The 27,988-nt window shown below is 43.3% G+C and overlaps 1 protein-coding gene across 1 annotated transcript in view; it reads left to right on the plus strand.

The window, feature by feature from the left end:
* The window catches only part of tmem108 (transmembrane protein 108), a gene marked incomplete at its 5' end in the record, with an annotated part of 37,417 nt that overhangs the window by 4,559 nt on the left and 4,870 nt on the right, over positions 1-27,988 (plus strand). Inside the window, 3 exons of the mRNA XM_084566647.1 lie at positions 2,404-2,494; positions 16,033-16,116; positions 27,945-27,984. Of these exons, the coding sequence (XP_084422773.1) occupies positions 2,404-2,494; positions 16,033-16,116; positions 27,945-27,984 (215 nt within the window). The remainder of the gene's footprint in view (positions 1-2,403; positions 2,495-16,032; positions 16,117-27,944; positions 27,985-27,988) is intronic.

Genomic DNA, 27,988 nt, shown 5'->3' on the forward strand with positions numbered 1-27,988 from the left:
TGAGTTGAGAAACAGTGGTCCATCAGCAGGACCTGAAAGCAGTTTTCTTTGGAAAATTTCAAAACTGACTCAGAATAATGGGCTTGTAGCGCAGCGGTTTTGCCTAATGCTGTGAGCAGGACCGCAATTATCAACCCAGTTTCAAGGATTATTTTTGTACACGGAGGTATTAGAGGGTGTGTGTGTAATTGGAGGTTTCAGTCATCTGCAACATGTTTAATGAGAGTCTGTGTGAAACCGAGGGTTTGTAAGGTGGTAGTTGTTTCTCAAAAGGGCTTTAACATCTAGATTTGTGCACAGAATTCAGTCCTGACATGATTGATTGTGATTGTCAATACACAAGCTGAAGGAGGGAAACTTCTCAGTGTGGCTGTTCGTTTTTTCGTTATTTGATCCCCGTTTTCACAAATTTATTTTGATTTCTATATTATTTTTATATTTTACATTTATATTTTTGTCATAAAAAAAGTTTTCATGTATTTATTTAGGCACACAGGGTCATGTTAGCTAGCATAAGATGATGGACCACATACTATTTTAGCATTGTCACTGGGAAGATGTTAGCATGTCCATGTTAGCATTTAGCTCAAAGCACCACTGTAGCTACTTAGGCAACATATTAGCAAGCTAATAGCATTTTATATATTGTTTCAAGGTGAAATTTGTTGTGTTTTTGTTGTCTTTGTTAATTAAAACGTTTTGCATTAGGCTAGTCATATTAGCGTTTAGCTCAAAGCACCACTGTAGATAAGTATGCTATCTTAGAGAGCTATTAGCATGGCAGTAGTCTCCTGTTTTCATCTCAGATTTGCTATGTTTTGTTAACTTTGTTAAGAAAAACTATTTGCACTATTTGTATTGTTGATTAGATATCTTTACAAGGAATAATAGAACAAACAAGCAGACTTATGAAAACTGAAAGTGACAACTGTATCTCCATCTAAATCTCACCTGTAATTGGAAAAAATTTAAATTTATGTGATGGCAAGTAGTGGAAGTTAATTTGTTTAAGCTCAAAGTGTACTATATGCTAAATAACATGCTGTATTAGCATTTTAGTGTTGTCATTTGGCTCAGGTTAGCTTACTCATATTAGCGTTTAGCTCAAAGCACCACTAGATAGGTACCCTACAGCTTAGTGAGCTAATAGCGTGGCAGTGGTCTCTTATTTCAAGGTGAAATTTGTTGAGTTTTTATTGTCTTTGTTAAGTATAACTATTATTAACATCTTGTATTATTGGTCAGACAAACTATATTGTTGAAGAATGATAACAAATAGTTTAGCTGCATCTCCATCAAACTCCGATTATTTCGGATTTATTGTTATTTATTGTAAATAGCATTTTCAGTACAATGTCCTTCAACTTCAGAAAGTAATCATTGATAATTTGTTCTCACTTACAACAGAAATACAATTTGCTGGGGTTTTTTTGTTTGTTTTTTTGGAGTTGGTGCTTTACAATTCGTCCTTGTCTCTTGGACACTTTGTCATTGCTGTCACGCAGAATTGTTCAGATTCTGCCGCTTCTAATTTGCAGTGTCTGCGTTTCCGATAACAATACTTGCACCGTGGTGTGCTGTCTGCTCCGTGATATTAATCCAAATAATGTGTCACAAATCCAGCCCTCTGACATTTCCTCCACTGTAACGGGACTCCCACTGGACCGGCCTCAATACGATCTCACTTTAAAATGTCAACTCTGTCAGGTCCCCGCTCCGTCTTATCTTCTGTCATCTGCAGGTAAACATCAGTCCCGGAGTCTCGGGGAGTGCAGGCTGAAGTCATTACATCTGCCGCTGCCACGACTCCCTTTCCATCAAACTTTACCAGTCCAGCTCCAAACCAAATACCACTTCTTTAATCATTGCTCCTCTCCTGCGGTAGCCGGGGAAGAAGGGTCACCCCTGTCCTGTTAGTAAACTCCGTCACTCTGAAACGGGATTACCTTCAGAGTGACACTCCCAAACATGTTAGAGTGTGTGTGTTTTGATTCATGCAATTTAGTGTTATTGAGTTATTGACTTATTAGGCCTTTAGTGTCTTTGGAGAAATTAGCCGCTACTTTGCTCATTCATGGGTGAATTCACCAGTTTCAGGCCAATTGTCCTTGTCGTGTTTTTGTGGAGAGCATCTGGCTTCGTCCGTCAGTCTAAATCACACGGAGAAGGCCTAATTGATGCGATGTGTGTCAGCATACAGCGAGCCAGACACACTCCGGACTAGAAGCTCTTGGAGTTAATCCGTCTCACTAATGGTGGGGGATGGAGAGGGGAGGAGGAGGAGGAGGAGGAGGAGGAGGAGGAGGAGGAGAACAATACAACATCTTTCCCTCCGTCTCTCTCTCTCTCTCTCTTGCTGTTTGGGCTCGGGACACGTGGTCAACACCCGGCGGGAAATCTCAGGACTTGGATGTTCTGTACGGATGTTGCTCCTCTTGTCCACTCGTCCCAGCTGGCTCTCAGCGGCCTCTGCTGCACCGCTCAAGGAAACGAGGTACAATACACCCCCCACACCTCCAAAAAACATCCTTCTCCACTGCCTTTCGTTCCTGCTATTGTGACCAGACAAGAGGCTGCGTCAAGAGGTAGAGTTAGGAATGTGTGTGTGTGTAGACTAAGGGCGTTTCGGTGGCGTTGCTTTTTCTGTACTATGGAAGTACAGGAAGTGTAGAGACACAGTGGAAACAATATATATTTCCTTCTCTGCGTTGCAAATTCTTGAATTCAGCACAGTCTTGCTGTGTCTACCTCCCAAATGCGACAAAGGCCCTTGTTTCCTGTCTTGCTCCGGACATAGCTCTTGTGTGGTTCGTACTAGATACTCTCAGTGAGATTATGAGATAGTTCTTCCACAGGAAAGCGTAGATTCCACAGCCTATTGTCACATTTTTGCTCACTTACATCTTTAAATTCCAAATAACACTATTGTCTTGAAGCGAGAGGATTTCCGAAGTTCGTAATTTCCTTCTATGATTAGCTCTGTTTCCTTACTATGCATTCAACTATCAACTGACACTCAGCGTATTAGATTTCCAAACGTTTTCGGGTCGTGACCCTTAAAATTTTGTCCGCCCCTCGAAAGTGTTACATCCTCCAACCAAAGAGTTTTATTCACTTGGGATCTGAAACATTTTAGAGGCAAAAATGATTGAAGTGATTCATTAGTTCAGTTTAGAAGTTACATTTTGAATAATTCAAGCTCTACTTGCTACCGTCTAGCATCTTGTTAGTTTGCAATAAAAAGATGTAAAGATGAAGATGTGTTTCTCGTCTCACAATCCTTCTAATTTTCTCCGTAGCCATGCAGGTTTCCAGACCCGTTGCATTACAGTAAACAAATTACAACACCAACAGAAATATGAACTCAGTCACTTGAATCCCGTCAGATTCAAACAGCCACAACACCCAGAACTAGTCCTTTGTCCCTCCCCCCCAAGCATGTTGAAATAAGCACACTGTCTCGCCCTGCTGCATCGTACGCTGATTTGAAGGGATTAAGCGTGTTTCTATTATGCCTCCATGATGTTGGGACTCTTATTTAGCATTAAGTAAACCTTGAGGAGTAGGACTTGGCTCATGCCTAGAAGGCACAAGCCTTGAGTTGTCATCTTGCACCACTACAGTTTTAATCTCTCACCCTTGGAGCAAATTGTTTTCATGTTCATGCATGATACTTCGTGAGATTGCCTAAATCGTTTAGACATGCAACTTGAGTGGAAACTGTGTCATCATCATTCTGTTACGTCAAGTTTCTTCTGAGTCCAGTGGACGAGTCTTAACACCACAAAGCCTCCTCTGCTCAGAAACAGCTTCACATAAGGGAGTTCTTGTGGGCAGCACTTTGACAAATGGTCCCTTCTCAGTTTAATGTTGCAGCAGTTGTTGTGCTGCAGTGCACTAATAGTGCTTGTGCTGTCACTGGGCCAAAAGTTTGTTTCAAAGCCTGTGCTTGTGTCCGTGCTCGCAGGGTGATAAAGTGTCGACTTACCTGCTCGGTGTAAGAGGGTAAGGTGCGTTTGGGGAGGCCTTGTGGAAACTGCGATGCCTGCTGAGAAGCTGGAGGATAGATGGTGGCTGACAGCACCCTTGGCGTTGCGGTGCTACTGCTGTGTCATGCTATTTTGCTGTGGCGTTTGCCTGTCTGTTTGTCTCAATTTAAAATCTCCGGAGAGGTGTCTGGTTTTATCGAATATCTCGAGTTAAAAATACCTTCTGCCTCCCCTAATCGGAGGAGGGAACAGATGTCACTAATCATCTAAAACAGGAAATTATATTCATGCAATAAAGCCAGGCTTCAGACTTGTACCTGATCAAATTACTATTTATAAGTGTCCTCATCTTAGATTCTTTTGATGATGTTTTTTATTATTTTATTCAAAGATCAGTCTGCAGATTTCCTTGTCTTTGTAAGTGGAGATAGAGATTTGCCGACAGATTTTCCATCTTGCGATTTCCTTTTCTCTGCTTTCATGTTCATGCTTGTGTCTAATCCAGGAAGTGTACTTCTTTTCTCTCACAGCCCCAGTCTCTGATTTTCTAAAAGTGGGTGCACGCAGAAATGTTCTCTGGTGCATGTTAAATAAGTTCATATTAATGTCCCACTTTAATGTTTGCCCAAAATCCAACAAATTTAGTGATTCAGCCTGTGAAAAAAAAATAGAAAGCTTGACTCATGTTGAGTATTTTGATTAAGCACTGCTTCTCCGGCTGAGTCATTCTGTTTCAGGCGGTGGGTGCTCTCAGACCATGTCGGCCTGGCCTGAAGAGCTGAAGGGCAATTTGGCCAGGTCTGCCATCACCTTCTCTGACGGACAGTGAGGTGTGACAGGTGTTCGACCTGCTGCGGATGGGTTGTCAGATGGAGGACAACCATGTCACGGGCATTACAGGAAATCTGATGTAGTGCTTACCTCCATATAACCTTTTATGCACTGACAGATTTATAGTGCCAGTCAAAAGTTTCCCAGCTTTTATTTTGACAAAGCAGACACTGTTTATAACTGAACGTCTTGGCCCAAAATGTTTGAAAGTGCTTTCAAAAGTGGTTGCTGGGCAGAATGTAGGAGGGAGTGGAGTAGAGCAGGCAAGAGAGATTTCTATCTGATGGGAGAGAAGCTTTCCAGGGGAAGTCAGGGGTCAGTAGAAGTAAGAGGAAAGTGAATACTTTCTTCTAGTGACTGTCACTCTTCTCTTGAGTCAGCCTTTTGTTATTCAGGCAAAGAAGCCTGAATTTTTCATCTGATTTGCTATGTCAATCGTCTGTGGTTCAATCATTTATCTTTTAAGAAATCTACATTTTTCTACAGCACTCTTCTCTTTGAGCTGCCGTTCCCAGGATGCTTAAAACCTTTGGATGATTCAGCAAAAATTTAAGTTTTCAGTTGCGTGAGAATGTGCAAATTCTCAAGTTGTCGTAAGAGTATTTACACAAGAAATATCAAGTAAAAGGGAAGGGACAGAAACCAATAAACACACAACCACATAAAGTTGAAATTGCTATTTGCACAAACAAAGCATTCATTCAGAGTTGTGTTTCAGGGCAATGAATGAACACAAATCTCATGTAGACTCTCCTTTTAGGTTGTGAGGAAACCTTCTTATGGTTTAGCTGTTAAATATTCCACTAGCTAGCTGCTCAGTAGCAAGCTGCTAATGTTGTCTGCTGTTTTTTTGGAGACCATGATATGCACTATATTTATCAGAACATTCATGCCGCTCCTGGAAACTACTTTGATGGAGGCGAAGTGAACCAAAGAGAAAATATGGGGGTTGAGAAACCAAAACAATGAGCCGAAAGATGCTAAAACCCGCTAAGACACGGCGCAGATCGGAGGGGAAGTGTAGAGCTGGGTGACAATTCTCTGTTGGTTTCCAGTGGACAGACTATTTCAGATTACACAATATAATTTGATCAATTGTTAATATGAAAAAATCTCAGTTGGCTGCATTTTTAAATACTGGAGTACAATTTTACCACTTTTATTTCATTCTGAGCTTAACTCAGAGTCACGCTGCCTTCAAATGTAACTTGTGGACTTGTGGTTATGATATGGGAAGTGGATTTACACAAAATGTTTGGGATTCAAGTGGTAACATCGGCAAAGGTCTGAAAAATCTACTACTTGGCAACCACTGGCTTCTAGGAGCCACAGAGGCTAACAGTTTAGCTAGCTAACTACGGGTAACTTAATGCAAAAAAACTTGTGAATACCACAAGAGAGCGCCATTCATGTGGACAGTTCTTGTTAACACATAAACGCCATTTGAAGGCAGCCCTTAATAACTTTATATCAACATAGCATTACAAATTCATAATAAACTTGATATATCCTGTAGACATTCGTTTGGAAAGTTTGAATTATTAACAAAAAAAATAATAAATTTTCCAGCTTCCAGACTTTAAAACACCCGTTTTTGCTTCAAGGGACTTGGAGCATGTCCACCGAGTTTGAAGTAAAGATGTGAGAAGGGAAAGAGGAAGATACTTATTCGGATGAAAGCATGACATGGCATTAAAGAAGTGGGGAGCACAGAGAGATAGGAGATGAAGGGAAGACCTTGCAGCTTAGGGCTTTTCTCCAACATCCAGCCTCGTGTTAGAACTGCTGTCGGAGAACGGCTACAGCCTTTGCTTCTGACGGATCCCAGCTTCAGGGTGTTAGGCAGCTGTGCACTTATGCAAAGTTAGTGTAATCATCCCCACCCTGCCAAGCATCCGTGCCGTAGAACGGAAAGTCATCACCAAACCGACACTCGATATACTGTTTGCTGAAGTTAAAACGGCTTTAGTTCAGTTTAAATCAGTTCTGAAAATAGTCTTAATAACGCTTCAGAAAGAGAGCGAAAGAGAGAGGGGCGTCCAGCAGTGATAAAAATCTTTAATTGATTTGGTCAAATACTTCATCAAAGCTCTCCTAGCCTATTTTCCTTGTGTAAATTTAGATCCTTGACAGCCATTACGTGGAGGATTATGTGCTTGTTATCCGTTACCGCGGCCTCATTGAGCGGCAGTGGCCTGATAATCAATGTGGTAACGCAGGAGAGACAGACTTTACATATCAATCCGTCTCCTGGCCTGACAGGTGCAGCCACACCGCGAAACGCAGCGATCTACAGAGATCCGGCTGCGAGACAGAGGCCGAAGATGAGTCTTTGATCAAACGTTTTTCTCCTGGTGTTTGAGATCTGAAAGAAGGAATGGAGGTTTAGCTCGGCAAGGCATCTCTGCTCGATATGCAGCTTGATTATTTACCTCTTCTCACGGCAGATGATCAGAAGCCCTGTAATAGGTTGTTTGCCTTTTGACCCTCTCTCTCTCCAGTCTTGTCCTCTCTTTGTAGCAGCACTTGTCGACACAACTTTGCAAAGAAAAACATGCAGATAAATCAATTAACTCCTGCAAATCTCAACATGCATTTCCAATAGTGGTTGGGATTAAACTAATGCATCAAACCCTGGATGACATGGGGAAGAGTCATTATGCATTCAGTAAATTGCAAATTCACCACTCGTTGGTGAATTTAACTGTTATCCTGAGCCCGGTGAAACAGTGATGTTTTTTGCTTTTGTTTTTTTTCGATTCCATTACTGGTTGTGACAAGAACGATGGGGACGTCACTCGTTGCAGTTTCTCGCTGCTCTTCATCATCAGCAAGCCGCTCGCAGCAACAGTCAGTCCGTCAGGGGTCACGTAAGGACGAAAAGAAGAAAGAGAGGGAGAGGAGGGCATAGATGGAGGGGAGGATATTTACGACTCAGACAGTGGCGAGGCTGAGCTGCATCCCAATGTCTGTGCCTTTACTGCCTGGCTCAATAACTCTCAGGAGAGAAGGAATAAGCCTGTGAAGAGATTTGCAGGTATCGAAGGTCTCGAGGTCTCCAGGTGTGTGTGTCTGTGCAGCGTAAATAACAAAAAAAGCCAAATAGCACTCAATCAGGTGGTCTTAAAGGAGAACTCACTGGATGTTGTGATGGAACAGCTTATCTACTTCTAATCGACTCTTTTGCTTTGCTCATTTTCTCTCAACCCGTCTCTTGATTTCCTATTTTAGTTGATTTCATAAATTTCCCACTAGCACTCGTTTTCTGAAAGTACATCAAGTAAGCCTTGTGTCATTTTTTATCTCAAGTCAATTTGTTCTCGGGCTGCGGTGTCCTCTTTCCAACGATATAACAAGTCTGTCACAGGTTCTTTCTCAGGGCTGTTACTTGTCTCGCTCTTTGTTCCAGTCCTGACCTTAGGACATGCGTTGCACAGTGTGTCTGGATCTATCAGACAGTCGACTTCTGTTAGTTTTAACGAGTTCCCAGTATGATGCAGCACTTTCTGAGTCTGACACCTTCTGCTATCATATTTGACTCGACATGACACTTTTTTTGAGAATTGGACTTGTGTGAACAAAAGGATTTCTTGAGACATTTGACTGGATTACCTGGTGACTTTAGAGATTTGTACAGGATGAGAACTTAAGTCTCCAGAGACTTGACTACCCTCAACAACCTTGGACTGAGTTTGGGACTTGAGACTGGACATGAACATCATATAGTCAATTTACATATAGTCTGTGACGTAGCCTACACTCATGGTCTACAGTGGTGAGTTTTTCTGTTTACTTCACCTGCAACTGAGCTGCTCCTGTTGGATTTGGACAAACAATTACGTTTCTTGAGATTACTGAAACGTGGAAAAGAGAAAAGATGCCAAGGGAGATGGTGTGGCCGACCACTGAAAAGACTGACACGGAAGGAAATTTTGGCTACATTTCTTGGGAGATGCATGTCAGGCTGTGGCTTAGGGTTTATTGCATCTGATGCTGAAACATGAATCTAAATTTAGACCTGGGTTAGACTAATGCCAACAGAATGACAAAAGGAGGATTTAAAACTTGCTTTGGACTCAGATGGTGTGGGAAGTCACGGCCAAAGTCACAAAAATCCAAACTCAGGCTTGAGGTTTGGTGATTTACTTACCTTGAGACTTAGACATGAGTTGACAAATTAAGGATCTAAGAATTAGACTTGTCTGCTGTGAGACTTGAACAAGACTTGTGACATGAGTCCAACTCACAAAAAGGAAGTCTTGAGGAACCTGATTTCATTGTGACTGCTGCCAGGCTTGACTCATTTGAGATTTTGGTGCCTAAAGACTTGAGTTGCACTTTGCTTGTGACTTGGACTGAAGGAATTTGGACACACTTCAGGAGATTTAAACTGCTCTGAAGTGCACTGAAAGCTCATACTGTAAAACTTTCTGCTTGTAAATGGACTCTGTGGCAGCTGTACAAATCGTCAGGAATTCTAGTTGGCTACCATTTATCTCTTTGTCTGGGTCTCACATGTGTTCACACACTCACAGATAGGGCTTAGGCCACGAATCCTCTGATGAATTGCTTTAGTCATTGGTCCTGGCTGTGTGTGTGTGTCTGCGTTTTGAGTAATGAAGAGGCCGGTGATGTTGTTCTACTCCTCCTCAGCTGCCCCTGAGCACAGGTGCTCTGCTCTTCCTGAGTGGGAGCTCTCTGCTGAACGAGTTTCAAATTCATTCATCCTGCAAGAGCTCCTGCGGGTTTCGTCACTGTTGGTGTAACACGAAGCTGAGATGTTTTGGCATGCATGAAAATTATGCTTCAAAGTAAAATAAAGACACACACACACACACACACAAAAAAACAATTCTTTAACACCTGCCCTGACATACACACAAAGTAGGCTTCTGCTCATGTGTCTACATTAATGACTACTGACAAGCGCATCATCTGTGGTGCTCCACTGTCTTAGGTTTTCAGTACTGGCATATACACTACAATATCTTAACCTGGGGAGTATTGCCAAGACATGGATGTGAGCTGACAGCTTGCTCACCGAGAACATAAAATTGATCTTTTTGAGAACGATGCTGGAGACTGAGACACATGAGTGTAACACTGTTGGCATTGCTCTTGTTTTTAGAGTGTAGCTGTTCGGTGTGTGTATGTAACTTTAGTCAGGTCTTGATTGCCTGTTATGATGCCGTAGGTCTTTAGCCCTACCAAGAAATATGATTTATAAAACGTCTTTTTTCTGTAGGCTGCCCCTGTATAACAGTACAGCTGCATCTATTGCATATTGCATTTTTCAGACCAGGAAAACCACCATCAAGGCACAAAAGGAAACCAAACAATGAAAAAACTAGAGAAGAAGGCAACAACACAAAGATCTACAACCAGGTCTTTAGCTCTTTGTTGAAAAGTTTTAACTTTGATTTGGCGACCCAAAAAGCTTAAATCAGAGACTCTAGGCAGTCAGGTGAGAATTAAGAAGTAAGATTTTCACTTGAACCTTACTGCTGCTGATATACCTGATGACCTGAGACTCAAGCTTGGTTTATACTTCCGCAGCAAATCTATGTAGAGTCTATGACATAGCCTACACTCCTGGACTATGGTGGTGGGATTTCTGTGCTCATGCTGGACATTAAACAGTTAAGTTTATTATTTCTGCAACCTGGAAAAGAGGCCAAAGAAGATGCCAGTGTTCACATCTTTCTCCACAGAGAAAAATTTTCAGGTCAGGAAAACTGGCACCAAGTCCAAACAATGAAAGAACTGTAGAGGAAGGCAGCAAGGCGGAAATCTATAAAAGCTGCTCAAACCAAAAGGGCAGCAAAGCATAATCCAGAAGTTCTATATTTAGTTTAATTTGCGATGCAATTATAATTCTCCCAGGTTCATACAGAGTGCATGCACTGTGTAACAGTGTTAGTCCTGCTGCCATTTAACCATTTGACTGGCTGCAGGAAGGGTGACGTGTCTCTGCTCTTCAGCGTCACAGTGAACGGCATTCTGGGAGCCTAATGTTCTTTTAATAGCCGGCGTGTTGCTGTTTTGCAAGAAGGACCTGGAGGGAAGTGCATGCGCTGATTGATAACCTGCACAAGCTCCGCCAGCCTTCATGACACAGCACCAGCAACTCATCCTGCCAGGCTTACCCATCCAGGGCCACGACTGACAGCACTCACACATGCAACGCAGCAGCGCAGTGACTCTGCAACATGGCTGCCTTCAGGGAGGGAACGATTAGAAAGACAATTGGAAATCCTCTGGTGTTTTGCAGCTTGCATTTAATTTGGGTCTGTTGTTGCATTTGATCAATCCTTGTAATCATTCAGTTGTTGTTTGTATCCTGGCAAGACAATTGTGTTATGAAAGCCCCACAGGTCAGCCGCAGTCGCTGCTTGAGTCACTGCCATTGTTTTTCTCCTTCCCTCTGATGAAAAATGGTTTTGTAACAGAATTGTTCATAATCAGTCATAATCAGCTTCCCCCTTGCACAATAAGGCAGGCTCTTATGTGGCTGGTGCCAAGCAGTTGGCTGTTTTGCAAGGTCAACAACGTGGCGTCAACACCCCCAGGTGTAAAGCCTCGCTCCTGAGTCATAGCCATCCAGGTTTGGTTGTGATCAGCACGAGAGCAGGAAACACATGGATCGAGCAAGACCCAGCGCTATCAGAGATTGTTAGCCGATTTCCATCAAAGGGTAAAACGGCATCAAAGGCAAAATGGACGCCCTCTGAGTAAGCGCGTCCCCTGGGTCGCGGTGGAAGGGCAGGGCTGAGGGAAGTTGGATTTTGCACAACTTGAAATGCGGCTGAGATCCCGCCAAGCCAGGGCTTTGATGCAGTGATGTAATAAGCTTTTTACATGCCACAGCACAGCCAACCAGGGGGATCGTACTGTAAATGCAGAAAGATAAAAAGAACATTTTTAAAGAATCACTTTCAAAAGATACGGCCTCACTACGGCAGAGGGAGTTCTGACGCTCCAGCTGCTATTTTGCATCAAATATTATCTTTGCACCTGTCCAATTACTTCCCGGCCACAGCGTTCACACTCCACCTTCTGCATCTCCTCCTTCAAGCTGCTTGAAATCTCCCACCGGTTCATAGCGAAGAGATAAACCAAAGCGTGAGAGTGTGGCATCAAAACTGGAAGGAGAGGCGCATCAGTTGTTATTGGAGGTCCAGTTATCAGCTGTCTGTGAGAACACAACATTGTGGTTCACACTGTCATCATCGACTCCCACACTTCCCTTCCCTCCTCCTCCTCTCTTGTTATGGAAAAGCTCTCAGGCTGCTGCTGCTGCTGTGGGCAAGCAGCCAGCTTGCTATCACGGCCCCTATACATAACGGCAGAATAGAGGGAAGTCCAAAATTAAAAGCATTGTTATCCCTGCGGCTGGTGGCCACAGACCAATGGAGTGACGGGCTTATTTCATTGTGCTGTCTCGGGTGACCTTGGCCTCCAATCTGCGCCCCCTCCAGAAATACTATTCAGAACAGCAGTCTGGGAGCCATGGGGACCAGGGGTCCGTCAGCAGGACCACAAACACAAAGCATGCACCAAGACCGAGACACAAGCAGATTATTACTGGGCTTCTCCTACGGTGAGCAAGAATTTCCAAATCTCCTCCTTTCTCATTTTTTTTTTTTTTTTTTTTTTTTTGCCAATTCTGTTCGAGCCCCCAAATGTCCTTGTGAATGAATTTGAATATAATGTACCATTAGGGTTGCTATGGTGACGGCTGCGTCTGTGTGCATGTCAGTTGCCATGCAACTTTTTTTTCCCCCCTCTCCAGTTGAAAGCTTAGCGGCTAAGTGCTAAGCTGCCGCTGCTCATGAGACGCTAAACTGTTTTACCCGTGAATTGCTCGTTCATTGTTAGTTCGGCGTGTTTTCTTTGAGTGGTTGAGAGAAATTGTTTGTTTTCCCCCGTTTTTTCAACGTTTGAAACACTGAATTCATTATATTATTGTTGGCTGAGAGAGAATATAGACATCCATCTGTCTTCTGAGATACACCATTGTATGCATGGATGGATGAACCCTCTGTGGCGTCACCCATTGAGGTCCTGCAAAGGAGGTTTTGCAGCTCAATGTGGGTGGCTAAATTCGCCGACGACTTGGCTGTGCCTTATTCCTAACCTAACTCAATTAATTTAAATTATGGCATCACTGGAGTTCAGGCGGGCATGTGACACCTAGGTAGACCTGTGGACCATTAGCTAGGAATTAGCTGTACACTAAAACCATTTTCTTCAGTTTCTCAACTCTGGGTCTTACCAGGCACTCAAATAAAAAGACAGGCAAATGCTGCATATGTGGTTTATGTTTTAGATCCATGAGTCTGCAATTGAATCCAGGTTTCTGTGCGGTTGAGCCAGTGTGAAGAAGTGCAGCAACAAAACTGTCAGCAGCTGCCAATGAAGCCCTCATCCTGTCCGGGCTTTTGGCAGTGCAGCGACCCTGACTGTCATCCTATATTATCTTTTACCTGCATGTGTGAACTATAATTCAACTTCAGCTCAGCAGGGGAGCTAGAAGAGCTGAACACTGTCTCAACAAAAACAGCCCCTGCTCTGTGATAACAAGTACACGTGAAATACTCTCTTCTCCCCTCATCCACCTTTACCCACAGCCTCACCCCTTGTGCCCGGCAAATTAAAGAGCGCGTCTACGAGCCTGCACCGGTCTTGCAGCACTGATGAGGCGTAATCACCGTTGAGAGGCTCGGCCGCTGTCTTCGCTCCCTGCTGTTGAGCTCATTAGGCCGCGAACGTGATGCTAGAAGAGTTAAATTGCAGAGAAGGAGTAGAACTAAGGGGATGCTATCACTGCAGTGTCATGGTGTTGCTGTGAGGATGTGTTTGCAACTCATTTCTTCAGATGTGAAGCTGGGAAAAAACACTGTCTGCATCCTTATCTTTTTTTTTTTTGCAATTACTCGCACCGTATTACAACTGAGCTCACATCATTACGGTCAGAGCTGTGAGTTAAGAGCGGCGAAGCAGAGTGCATCTCGGTTTTCATTTTTTGAACAAAATTGTGTCCATATGTCATTTTAAAGTGTGTCTTGATGATAGCCCCTTTTAGTTATTTATTTTACTGTTATTTTTTTTGTATTCATTTTATTCTTCATATCTCTTTTGTAAAAAATGAGAGCTGAGCCTGGGATTTTCTTCCCCGATTTGCCATTTGATACGATTCTGTGCTCATCATTTCATGTTTTTAATTTTCCCTTGTTAAAAGGAAAGCAAGACACAAGTCTATTCAGATTTTTTCTGAGTTATGTGCTTTGTAGTTGTACTATACTGTTATATATGTTGCAGTTCACTTGTTTTTATGTAATTTATATAACATATTTAGTGGTAGTCTATGAAAAGCTGACATTTCACACTTACAGTATTTAATATTTGTTTAACTAAATAATCAGTTAAGTTTTTGGTTACACTGCCAGTCCACTGCTTTTTTTTTTCCTTAGATTAAACAATATCTCATTTGACTAATCCTAACTTACTGCCGTATGACAACCATAACTTCTACCACAACAATTTCAACCGCTTTCTCAAAATAACGTATTTTAACATAAAACCAACTAATGATAAAAGTTGCTTACGTCCCACTTAGAGCTTAATCCTAATGGAAATCTACGTCCTTTAGTTTTATAGGTCTATATGTGCAGAAGCAAACTGCTTGCAATTTGCAAACGCACTGGAAAGCGGTGCTACAATGCTAGCCTTTAGCATCTGCTTCTAGAGAGCCTTTGCTGAGTTGTTGTCTCAAAAACAACAGATGAGGAAGCAACGGCGACTCCTAGGCACTGAACGCCAACAAGGACTCCGACGATCTTCTCTGCTGAGATGCTTGCGCTGCCGTTGTGGGCTGTTTCATTTTTTGCTAAGTGTGCATCTCATTGGGTCTTGCTGGGTGGCTGTGTGCTCAGTAGGTGGAGCAGGTTAGAAGTTTGATCCTCAGTACATAGACCACATGATATAATGTCCTTGAGCAACACACTGAACCCCGAGATGCAGAGCAATTATGTACGAATGTTAGTATGTAGATGTGATTATAAAGCGCTTTGGGTATCAATAGGTTGAAAAGTGGCATATAGATGCAAAACTGTTTACCATGTCCATCCCTCAATAACTGGGAATGGACATAAACATTGCAACGTGTCAACATATTCCACCAAAGTTGACAACTTCACACAATCAACATCAAAGATTACGTCAATGCACCATCGCACCCTGAGTTTGGTTTCCACCGTCCTCGTTAGTTCTCAAAAGCAGTCAGTGCTTGCATTCAGATTTATAACTCCACATAGTTTACAGGCATTAAAAGGTTGTCACAATGACAGCAATATAAACAGGATGACTCAGATGTAGTGCGCTGCCTCTCCTCATTCCCCGGAGCGGGGCTGCATTTATGAGAAATAAAGCCTTATGAAAGGCTCAGTACACTGTGCTTTTGTTGCCTGTGCCTCTCATCTCACGCGTCTCCCGCAGAAGCACAGGTCGCCTGCAACCAGAGCTCTCATCCTGGGGGGCGCAAATCCAATTTCACATGCCACATTCACATCAGATTATTCATGCAGGTAAGGTGAAGGGTGCTTAGGTGTGTGTTTATATTTTCATATACACTCCCTTAGAAGTCTGTTTATGTAGAGTGTGTGGGTGAGAGGTGTCTTGCCCGGGAGCGTTTCTACAAAAGGAGGCAAACACACGTGCACACACTCCTCCAGGGGTGAAAGGAGATGTGTGTGTGTGTGTGTGTGCATGGCCTTTCATTCAGCAGAAGGCCGTCAGTGAGTCATTCTCCTAAAGTGCACCCTTGGGTACTCTTCTCGCTGACATGCGCGCAGTGGCTGTCTCAGAACAAGGCTTACTGGTCAATGTTTAATGCTTCATAATTGGTTTTACCGACCAGCACAGCCTGCAGCATGCCAGTGCTGGTTTGAAGCCTGACAGTTGAGGCTGACCAGTCCTACTTGGCCTTTCTTTCGTGAAATGTTAGTTACGTCTAATTCACTTCATGCTCTGTGTGGTGGTCATCAGGAGGATTAAACTGTCGAGGTTTGGTTCTTCAATCCCTTCATCCTGTTTCATTCTACTAAAACCTCCCCAGATGCAATCACAGCATGTCACACTGACCACGGCTTGAATGTGATTTTGATACCTGAGCAAGGAGTTTCATCTTACCTCTTCTTTTGTGTTTGTCCAGAGAACCATGAGCACTGTGGAGGAGGAGCCGGATCACATGATACCATGAAGACAAGCCTGCAGGTCCTGCGCTGCCAGCTGCTGAGTGAGTAGACCTGGAGGGGGGGTGAGGGCATTAACAGGGTGTCCTGGGTGTGAATACAAATGACCAACATGCCAGTGGACACTTTGCAAAGAGAAAATAGAAGGTTGTTACCTGAGGCTGGGGGTTACACAGCAGAAATACTATTTTTTTTCAGCAGCTTGCTTCCATCGTACGTTGCTGAATCTATACAATAATTTATTTAGTAAGATTTAAATTAAAACAGTGGCTAAGACCCGATAGTCAAAACAAAAAACCTTGTCACTGTAGCAAAGGGGAATACACACTGGAAGCAACTAACAGCAACGTGGCAACAAGAGACCATTGAATTCAACAAGTCGCAAAAAGACATTTGGTGAGGCAAACAAATCTCAACTCTGAGGCGATGACCAAAGTGTCTGATACAGTTGATTGATGTTCGATACAAACATGTACAGCAAGGAAAAAACATCCAAAACTTTCCGGCAAATTCAGCATGGTGAGGGAAGGCTTGGGCGACGGAAAAATCATTTTATATGTGGAAGAAACTTGACAGTTGATGCCCCAGACTGTTGTTCCCTAGTTAGCCCTCTTGTATATTTCCAACAAAACTGACTCAAATTGTTGTCACTGCTCTCTATTTGAAAGGAACAGACTGAATAATGTCAATGACGTTGCAGCTCCACCTAGGTTCCCTCCATCACTCTGCAGAATGTGGACGTTTGTGTCATATGTCAATCACTGGGGTCGCTTCCAGTGGTCGTTGCTTCAGAGTTGAGATTAGTTCACCTTGGTACCTGCCCGCTTCGCTAAAGGTTTTCTTTTTCTGTCATCTCTTCAACTCGCTAATTTTCATTATTCTTCCACAGTCTGCTAGCCTCTTCCTGTGTGCACACTCTAAACTAGCCACGACTAAGTATGAGAGTTTGTTTTTAGACAGTACTTCCAAAGTTGGATATGTTGGAGCTTTCAGACAAAATCAAGTTAGATTTGGATGCTAATGTGAACGATATGTATAACATGTGAACGAGTAATGAAACTAGTAATCACCGCGGCGCAGACTGAAGATTTTTTCACAAAATTTGCATTCACACAAGCATGAGAATGTAGTTTATTCATCATGTATTGAAATACTTCTAGGAGATCTTCAGCGTCCAATCACAAATCTTGATTCTCTCTGTGTTTTATCTGCAAATGAAATATTCCTTTGCTGAATTACCTGGCGTCCCCCAAGTTGCCGACATCAGACACTGCGCACACAGCGCTGCCTTCCCCTTAGTTCTTGTCACAGTTCAAGTCAGCGCTGATTTAAATTCGCCGGGTAGGATCAAGGCTCTGGGAGCTGATATACAAAGCTCTGGCAGACTACCAGCGCAGAATGTCACATGAATATGGAGCGTGGGGGTCAGACTGCCCACCAGGCTCCAGGACTGTTAGCTAAACAGGCTGATGATATCTTGTATTCACCAACAAGCTCCACCTCAGGACACTGGAGCCAAAGGATGTCTCTGACAAATCTGCCCCAATCCCTCAGAAGTGTTAAACTTGGACCGGGCTGAGGCGAGCTGAGCGCTGTACGCTGTAGCAGAGGTGGAGCAAGGTCACACGGTGGCAGTTTAATCTGAAGAGAGAAAGTCCAAGCTGTGGACTAGCTTTGTGTAGAGTTTATATTACAGGCCATATTTTAGGGCCTCTCTTTTGGTTTTGTCCTGATAAGTCCCCTGTTTGAGACCACAGTGTTCACTTCTCTTTCATGCATTCAGCTTGAGATCCACCTTATTAAACCTCCATTAAGGTTTCTTTTTTTCAGTGTGGAGGGTTTAGACACCCACCTCGGATCCCTGTCTCTATGCAGACATTTCTCATTGCTCTCCCTGGAGGAGTCATCCGTAGGAGACAGATGTGCCTGAACATCTGCTGGCTGCAGGCAGAAAAAGAGATAGAGAAGAACTAAGACGGATGACAAGAGTTTTCTCTAATTTCCTAAGGTCACCCTCATTGCCGTGTTTTTCTGTGCTTTCTATCGTCCAGCTATGTAAATTCTCTTTACTGTGAGCAGACAGATTACATCCGAAACAGCTGAGAAGACAGCAAATTAGGTTTGGTCTGGCAGCTCGGTCTTCAGAACAAATTCAGACAAGTATGGCAGCAGCTTCCAAATGTCTCCCCTGAAAAAGTGCAAATTGTGTTTTGACATCGGCTCCTTAAAAAATGAGTTGTTGTGATTTTTAAATAAGTACATAAGGCTTAAGTAATCATCCCATTCGGATGACGTCTTGTCTTATTTGGTTAAAATGTGTTCTTGGAGTAATTTTGTGGTGTTTCTAAAGTCACAGTCACCAGGAGAAATGTTAAATTCTCTGTAGCTCTGACTGTAATGGAGTATGACTGCAGGCCTGTAGTTCAGCCTTCTCCTCAGATTCCAGACAACTTCCTGTTTAATGTCTCTCCTTCCTGTCGGATCCGCTGCTGCTGTCACAGTTGCCGTAGCTAAATCATTATCCCAGTAAACAGCACAAGGACTCTTTGTTGTTCTTGTTTTCGCATTCTCCCTCCGCCTGATTCTCAGATAAACACGTCTGTGTTCAAAGCCGCTGTAACCTGACAAACAATTTGTGGAGCATTTAAACAGGAAGCCATTATCCCGTTACGAAAGCTTTGCCTCTTATCTCTGGGCTCACATCTGTAGAGCCCTCCCTGCTCCGCCTCTCCGCCACACCGCCACTCCGCCCATCCAGGCCTCCTCCAGGACGGCCCCAGTGGTGCACAGGATGTGCCCTATCTGTCCGTTTCCCCCCTTGGGACAGACACTCTACCCAGAATGGCACATGAACACACCCAAGAGCAAACCAAAGGAATTTGTCTGTTTGTGCTACTGTAAAGATGACGCTGTATTTATACAGCAGAGACTCTTAATTTGTCTTTCCAGGATGAATAGCTTTATATCAGTTAACTTAGTCATTGTGTTATATCAGTTAACTTAGTCAAATTCAAAATGGCGACTGGTTGTCTAACCTTGTCTGCAACAGTACCTCAGGTTAATCACCTTAAGTTTTAGCCTCATTCGTCAGCTAATCATTTTACAAATGAGCATCTTTACTGATCAATTGATGAAGCTTGATGCCTATGATTCATGGTGGAAGATGTCCACTATTTTTTATTTAAAAAGGTCAAGAACACAATTTTTGTCTGTGTTCAGTTTCACATGTTATTCTACTGGATCATTATTAGTGCATTAACATATAAGCAGCATGTAAGTATTGTAGCAGGCTGAGGTGGAGTTGATTTTAGTCATTTTATAAACTGGCACGTTTATGCCAAAACTGGTCCGCCAGAGTGTCCAATCTGGCCCGCGGGATAAATTTGCAAGTGCAAAAATTACATTAAAGACATTAACTGCAATTTTTCAATAAAAGTAACTGCTATGCTGAACTAAAACGAGTTTGACACCCATGCTCTATTAGATAATTCACTTATTGTGACAATTTTGCTGCAAAGTAACCACAGCTGTTTAATATAGTTGAGTAAACTTAATGTGGTGGAGTCAATGTAGAAAGTAACCGTCTTGAGTCCAGTTTGCATGTTCTCCTTGTGTCTGCATGGTTCTTCTCAGGGTGCTTCTTCCTACAATCTATAGACGTGCATGTTAGGGTAACTGGTGTTTCTATATGGTTGGTATGCATGCGAGTGTGAGTGGTTATTTGTCTTTCTGGCTTAGCCCTGTAATGGACTGGTGGCCTGTTCATGGTATCCCCCTACTCTCGCCCAGTGTCAGCTGGGCTAGGCTCCAGCCCACGGCAAACCTCTGCAAGATAAGCTGTAACCGATTAGCACGGTGGAGTTGTACTTCAGTACAAAACTTTACTTTACACCACTACTAATGATTCATCAGGTGCATTTTTGCACCAGTACGGAACAAAATAGAACATTTTGAGGAGTCACTTTCAAAACTCTTGCTACTCTGAACAGGAGGAACATTTTAAAGAATAAGTCAAGTGTAGTGTAGTATTAGTCAGGCAGTAGAAGTCATTCACCCTTTTGTACTTGCACAGCTGCGTAGATGATTCATCTGGACGCCTCCCAGTACAAGTTCTGCTGTCCTCAGTGGTGATAATGAGATAAGGTCATGCACTTTTCTTTTATTTTCCCACCTCTAACATAAGACAGATGAGCATGTCAGCGCTGCTCTCAGTGTGCTCATATACCCCATTGTTTTGGGTAATAGGTAACAACATAATGTGTGGTGGGGCGGCACAGTGGCGTGGTGGTTAGCAGTGATTCCTCACAGCAAGAAGGTTCCGGGTTTGAATCCATCCTGTTTCTGTGTGGAGTTTGCATGTTCTCCCTGTGTCTGCGTGGGTTCTCTCCAGCTTCCTCCCACCGTCCAAAGACATACTGGTTAGGTTCATTGGTGATTCTAAATTGGCCGTAGGTGTGAGTGTGAATGGTTGTCTGTCTCTCTGTGTTAGCCCTGAGATAGACTGGCGACCTGTCCGGGGTGTACCCCCCTCTCGCCTGATGACAGCTGGGATAGGCCCCTGCGACCCTTCACAGGACAAGCGGTTACAGAAGATGAATGAATGATAATGCATTGTCATGTTTATTTTGCTTTAGAGATGCACATATCCAGGCAGTAGTGGGTAGATTGTAGTTGTACCACCGTGGTTCTCTTGGTAGTGGTATTTTTAAGTCCAGTGGGTCCCCTGAAGTCAGTGAGGGCCGATAGCTCTCTGTCCAGCCGTGATAATCCAATCTTACCAGCAGTTAGTCAGACAGCTCTCCGGTCGGCGTGCTGATAAAGGGTTTTGTCCGCCTGAAGCTGATGGATCTGATCTGTTTCTGCGTCTCACTCTGACAGCACGTCAAAGCTTTAAATTAAAGCCTCGGACTACCTTCAAGAAAACTGCCCATTTGAGTCTTATGATTGCTTTGATTTGGGCCTGTCAGCCTTTATTCCTTCACAGTGAGATATGGATTCATTTAGAGGAAGCAGAGCCGCGGTGTGCGCCGCTATGATGTGATATAGGCTCATTGGTATTCTGACGAACGCTGTAGATAAAGCTTTCTCCGTTTGCCTCAGAGGATTTGGGGGGAATCCCACGGTGGTCTGTCTGCTGCTGTGGAGTGGTTGTTATTAGCATAAACGGAGCTAAATGTGATCCATCGAGCGCCGGCCGGGTGGCGAGGAGGACATATTTAATTATCAGCCATGGTTCAGTGCCCTTGGGCTTCTGAACAAGCAGTTATGCATGTTTATCCCATTAGTTTGTTACACAATGGACATACAGTAACTCCCCTTACTTCTTTTACATCTCAGACATTTAGTTAAAAAAAAAAAAGGTATTTGGAGAAATGCACACTGAGAGCACAAGCAGGAGTCTCTTTCAGATTCTTTCTGAATTGATTTATTGCTTTATTGCATCTCTGGCGCTCTTTTGCCTTCAGATTTGAACTACCGAAGATGTAGACCCCTAAAAGGGATCAGTTAAGTTGAGATATTTCTTAACTTTTATCTGAGGTGGTATCGAGCAATCCACCAATTGGAGATGTCAAGTTAATTATTGATCAGTCAAAATGCTTCATGGGTTCATGGAACATTTTGCTCAAAACTGAAAGATAAAAGTGAAAAATGCTGCTATCAGACTGAATCCGAGGGTTGATCTTGTGCCTTCATGCTGTCAGAAATGAATAATTAAATTGTATCTATTCCTTTTGAGTAATTACGATACTAGTTGTTACTTGTTGAGTTACTTGTTTGACTTAACACCAACCTATAAAACTGTTAACATTTCACATAATCATCCAGTCCCTCACCAGTAAACATCAAGTGTTGCACTGACACGGAGATAGAAGATCATCTTCAGATGAGGAGTTACCCCAGGGAACCAGACTCAGAGTGGGGGGCATGTGTCAGGAAGCTTTGGCTCCTTGTCCACCTGGTTCCTGTATTGAAAAAGAGAAGATGAAGCAAAGAAAGGAGAGGGATGTGGAGGGAGGTGAGAATACACAGAGAAAGAGAGAGAGAGGCTAGACACACCTTAATAGGTATGCAAATCGGGACTTAATAAGAAAATAAATCAGAATTATGTTAACGGTGATATAAATAGCTTGCAGAGCAAACACTGTCATACTATTAGATATTTCATCTTTGTATTGCAGCCTCAGTCATTCATACATGTGACCTTGGCTAGATTTGCTATTTGTTCCCTATAAATGCAGTTCAGTTACTTCCCGTCATGCCGCTGAGCAGGAGGATGACGACAGAGCAGTAGCAGTTTAGAAGTACAGCCTGACAAACCGTCACAAGCCTTATTGATGGATGATTTTGCAGCTCCTATTTTTGGCTCCCTGCGGAGCCTCCACTTTGAATAGTGCCACAGCCAGCTGCCCACTGATGATGCGGCACAACCGTCCTGGCTCCAGAACTCGCTTCATAGGCAGATTGTCGCTGAACACGTTGGAGCCGCGCCGCTCTCCGTCGCACGAAGCATGAGGTGACCCCTGGAGGAAAAGATAAATATCCTCCACAGCGAGCCGCCCTCAGGATTGATCATGCAGCCAGACTAGTGCACGAGCACTGATAGCCTGCATACCGCACACTAAGTGCTCCGGTGTGATTGATTAGGCTGGAAGATTCATGATGCAGTGCGCCTGAGCTGTATTGTTCCACAGCGATGGAGTCTTAACTTATGAGTGGATCTGATGCAGAATTTCATCAGCAGGAGTAAATGTTACGCTGTTTTCCATCCCGCCGGTGGAGCTTCAGTGACAGCCACTCTGGCCCCCTGACACTGAGTCTAATAGTGAATGATTGGTGGGACAAAGCCTGGTCGGGATCAGCGCACAGGTTCCTGCTTTGCAACATGATTTATTGATGTCCCCGATGACATCAATGGAGGACTCCGGCGAATGTCAGCCGCGTCCTGTGCATTCAAAAGAGCCCTAATTCAGCAGGTTTCATGCATGCATTGCTCCTCCCTCCATACATCCTGCACCTGGACAATGGAAACGCACCATCAGTCAAATATATGAGGGCATAATCTGTGAGTGAGTAGACATGGGGCGTTGTTTGTCTCCACGATATTAGCATGTGCTATTCTTAAATGATCAGCTGGGTGATATAGATAGTGAAGGCAACAGGTTGACGTGAGTGATAACAGCTGTGTCTTGCCCTTCATCCCCATAAAGTATATAATAGGACACTCCTCTCTCTGCTTTTGTGGCTGTTTGTTGAGAGAGCATCATGAAAACAGCAAACATGCACGAATGACGGTGGAGAAGAACATCATGCTGAGTAGAAGAGCGCGGCTGACCAAGACGAATGTTTCAAAATGTGCCTCCTATATTCTCTCTCACCCTCACACCTTATGTTCCTCTGAGTGTCCTATTTGGTCATCCATCTAACGTGCGTAATCCAGATTTTGTCCGTGACCTGTTCTGATGAAACACCCACACATCTCCCTCTGCTACCCCCGGCCCCCTCCGTGCACGTTTTCCCACCCCGTCCGACCTCGCCATTCTTCCCCTCTCCCGTCCAATTTTCTCGTGTTCTTCGCAGCACTTCAACTCAGTAATGGGTGTTCACGATGCTCGGGTTGCTTCTCGGGTCTTTTCAATCGTTTCTCCCGTTAATTCACTCCCCGTGCATGTCTTTGCGGAGGCCGGGCCGGGGCTCTCTGTCTGAGTTCGCCCCGCTTGCGCTCTCTCTCCATCAGCTGGACGCGCAAACGTGACAAATGACACCCATTTGCCTCAGAGCCAAACACACGGATGCTTGTGTGTAGTCACTGCACACACACACACACACAGAAATTCGGCAATATAATGCATACTGTCAAAATCAATGGGTTGGCGTCGTCAGGCTTTGTTGTGCAAAGAGATCAATGGACATGCTACTTCTTCACCACCTCCTATTTATTGTTCTCCTATTAGATCTACTTAAAGCTAACAAACAGTCCTCAGGGGCATCAGCGGTACTGTCAGCAGCTTCAGACTTTGATTGAGACACCTTGGACAACCAGGATGGGGTGGACATGAGGAAGATGAGGGCCGCTCTAAAGACGGTCTGAAAGGCAGAGTGACAATGAATTAAAAGAACAGGAACTTGGGGCTGATTGGCAAACGGATCAACGGACCAGAGTAAAACTGTGAAATTGAGAATTAAATTTTGACAGCATTTTCTCTTAAGCTGCGTTTAACTCTGCCACAGAAACTTAACAATAGAGAGCCATAGAAATCAACTTGCATGAAACCAGAGAGGTGCGTTTGTCTTTCCCAACTTTTTTAATGCATCGAACACACCACCGTTTAACAGAATAGACCGGCAGCTGCTAGTAACGTCAATGGTAACCCAAACCTTTATGAACCAATCTGCAGCCTCATTCAGAATATTGTACATGAAAGATATTCTGTTTTATCACATTTCAAACACAGGTGTTTCTTCCTGGTTCTGCTTGTCTACTATTTACTTTTTCTTTGCACCATCCAGGCCTTTGACCAGACTGCTAGATGCTAATAGCTAATTCTGCTCAATAATTCATGAGGTTTGCCATACTACATTACATTACTTAGTTTAAATAACTCAGACAACAACATTATGTTCTTCTATTGTTATTATTGTCATTCATCTTCAACATTTTCATGTACAGTATGTGCTTAACTTACTAATGAGTTGTTTGGGAACCCGTGTGCTGTCTTATTATGACCTGCTGAAGTTAAAGACGAAGCATCACATAAGCTACAGTACACATAACCCAGCGCACTGAATCTAAAAGCCACTTTTTTTTTTTTCTTTATCCCCGCTTTGTATTCATTCAGCACTAATGAATATGTGGGCAGATAGATGTCTGTGCCAGCTAACTTGAAAAGCAGCGCCTCCCCTTTTAGAGGTGATCTTTAATAAAATGTGATTTGACTAAATTGCAAAATAGCGCATGAATATTAATATACATGTTGGTTGTAGATCAGAGCGAAAACCGCGCAGATCACCTTAACAAATCAGGAGAATGTGTGCCACAGCATTTACTTTGTCCATTTCCAGGATAACGGTGTTTGGAGAAGGAGCCCCGGTGATATGTTTTATTCAATAGCAGCCGATTGTCAGGTCACCAGGTTGTGACAGACGGGTTTGGCTACTGATTGAAGGCATGGCTCGAGCCAGATCACATTGTGAAACATCTTAATTGCCTTAATTGTCCCTTATTATCTTTTTCTTTTCATTTTTTAGCATTACCTGCAGCTTCATATTCAAATGAGAGATCTAAGGTCTCTCTATCCACAAGCTTAATGTCTGATGTTTATTCAGATTTAGTCTTTTTGTCTAATTTTCTTCTTGTGTTTTTACTCATGCATCTTCTCTAAGCTTGTCCCAATGTGTTGACGACTCGTTACCCAGGATCATCAACACTTCTGCATTGATAAGTTGGGTTTAAAGGATCATTTCAAGCAGGAATGAGCAGTCATAAATCAACAGCGGCCGCGCGCGTGTGTGTGTGTCGTCTACCAGATATGGGTCTGGAGTGGGCTGTGCGGATTAGAGATGTGACAGACTTGGTTAATGGAAGACAGGGCCTGGACCCTCTATCCTGGAAGTCTGTGTGATTGAGTATGGAGGAATATGATTAATGATTCAGAGGCCGAGTTTTAATAGTCAGTGGTTTTGGGGTTCTGCTTCAAATCTCTCCGCGAACAAAGAGACAAACCAGAGCGATATTACTGATATTGACTGTTGCTTGGGCTTTTTAAAAATCAAACATGTATCCTGTCCCTTTCAAACAGATTTCACTTCTCACCTCTTCTCCCTTCTCCTCTGCCCCTCTTGGAGATTGAAACTTGGTTTCCATAGTTACTGAGGCAGAACCGGAGTTAAGCGTTGTCCATAACATCTAGGTCACATTAGTGGCGTGAGACTGTGTATTCTTTTATTTTTGAGGGGTTTTAGGAAAACAGTAGGCTTAAAAACAACCATTAATTCTCATTTAAAGCTCCATACTGCAGAGACCTCGTGAATGTCCTACCGGGCTTGTCCATACATTGTTACTTCGTCTCTTTCAGGGTATGAATAAAACAACAATGGACTGATCCCACTAGCGCCTGATACGGCTTATTCCTCTGTGTCGTAGCACTCCATTGTTGTCCAAAAACTGCACCGGGTGAAAATTTTGAAGACAGTACTGTCCTGTAGCCAACATTTTGTCGGAAAACACATATGTATCATAGCAAATTTGGAAATAGTCCCAGTGTAGGAATTATTTCTTCCACTTTGAGTAAAGTTAGCTGAAACCAACAGTGGCCTGATCAGAAATAACTTTTAAAAGCCTTATAAAATCTGAAAACTATACGTTTGTTCCCCCTTCCGAAGAAATTGAAGGCGTTAGGGTGGTGTGCCAACGACAGCTCTGTTGTGAGACAATAACACATTTCTGTTTTTTGTCTCATTGGCAGTAAGATAAATATTAAATAAGACAATTTTGTCAGGAACAAAGGGAAACTGAAGAAAAAAACTGAATGACGTTGAATGCAGAGATGGAAAATGAGCTTTAGGTGCAAAGCGGCCCAGGGTGGAGGATGTGTCTCAGGAAGCTCCGGCTCCTTGTCCCCGTGGTTCCCATAATGAAAGAGGGAAGAGGAAGAAAAGAAAGGGGTGATACGATCAGATTCAGTCAGGAATTTAAATGATGTTAGCTTTGCTTTAACATGTGCTCTGCTCTCAGCTCAATGCATAGAAACTGGCCAGTGGGAGCTCCGCAAATGTGTCACATTAGCTGTGTTCAACAGTGTCAACAGGGACGGAAAGAGGAGGACATTAATAAAGCCTTCCACGTTCCTCTCTCTATGACTTTCTTGCTGTCTGGATGACATACACCAATAAAGACCAATATTCCCCACAGGCACCTGCTAATGACTTGTCACTACACGGCTTCCTTATGGAATTGAGCGGGAGAAAGCGAATCTGTCAGGCCCCCGCAGATTGTCTTAGCATGTTAAGTAGGCAATTGTGACACTAAGACCGACCGTCATGAATTGATTTACTGTATTCATTGTAAACTGAAATTAAATTAAAATCTGTATTTAAATAGAAAATAGAATCAGTAACAATCCACAAAGTCCCAAGAGCAAGCACGAAAGCGACAGAGGCGCAGAAAATACAGGAAGGAGCCTCGACCACCACACATCTCATATGGAGGGGATCCATGTGCTCTGCTGGTACAAAGATGGAAAGAAGAGGGAGGTGGACAGAAGGGAAAATAGGAGAAAAGCAGAAGCTGGCATATATATTCATACATGGATCTGGATGAAGCAAGCATGCAGCAGGAGTCTATTGACATACTGTATGTCTGTATATCCAAAAAAAGTTAGAACTTTGTTTCAGCCTCTTGTTTGGATCGTCTATTGATGCGATTTCTTAGGACTCAAAACAGCATTTGACAGAATATTATGCGTAATATTCCTTTTTGCAAAGTAATCTAAAGTCCAAATCATTTTCAACATAACCAGTACCTATTTGCTTGAACACAGTCCAAGCAGCCACCTTATACATGCACGGCTGGACACAGTGGAACTCGTTTCGTGAATAATGCAGTTAATAAAGCAATCTAGTTCAACTAGGTGAGTGACAAACACAGCGGCTCAGTAGATTAAAGCCTGAGTAGCATAATGAATGCAGGGCAAGGCTGCACGTCTCTTCTGAGCGCCTGAGCAGCCAGTTTCGGCTGCTCGCCTGCACTCTCGTGTAGCTTCACAAGGCAGGATGTTCGAAGGAAGTTACATGGTGAAAATTTACTATTTATGAAATGATCCTGTATGTCATTATGTTATGATAATAATCGGCTTTCCCCCCATTTTTTCTGCAGGTGTTCTAGCATTCCTAGCACTGCCAGTAGGACTGGTGTCGTCA

This window comes from Chelon labrosus (assembly GCF_963514085.1).
Source record: "Chelon labrosus genome assembly, chromosome: 18".
In the NCBI taxonomy this organism is placed as follows: Eukaryota; Metazoa; Chordata; class Actinopteri; order Mugiliformes; family Mugilidae; genus Chelon; species Chelon labrosus.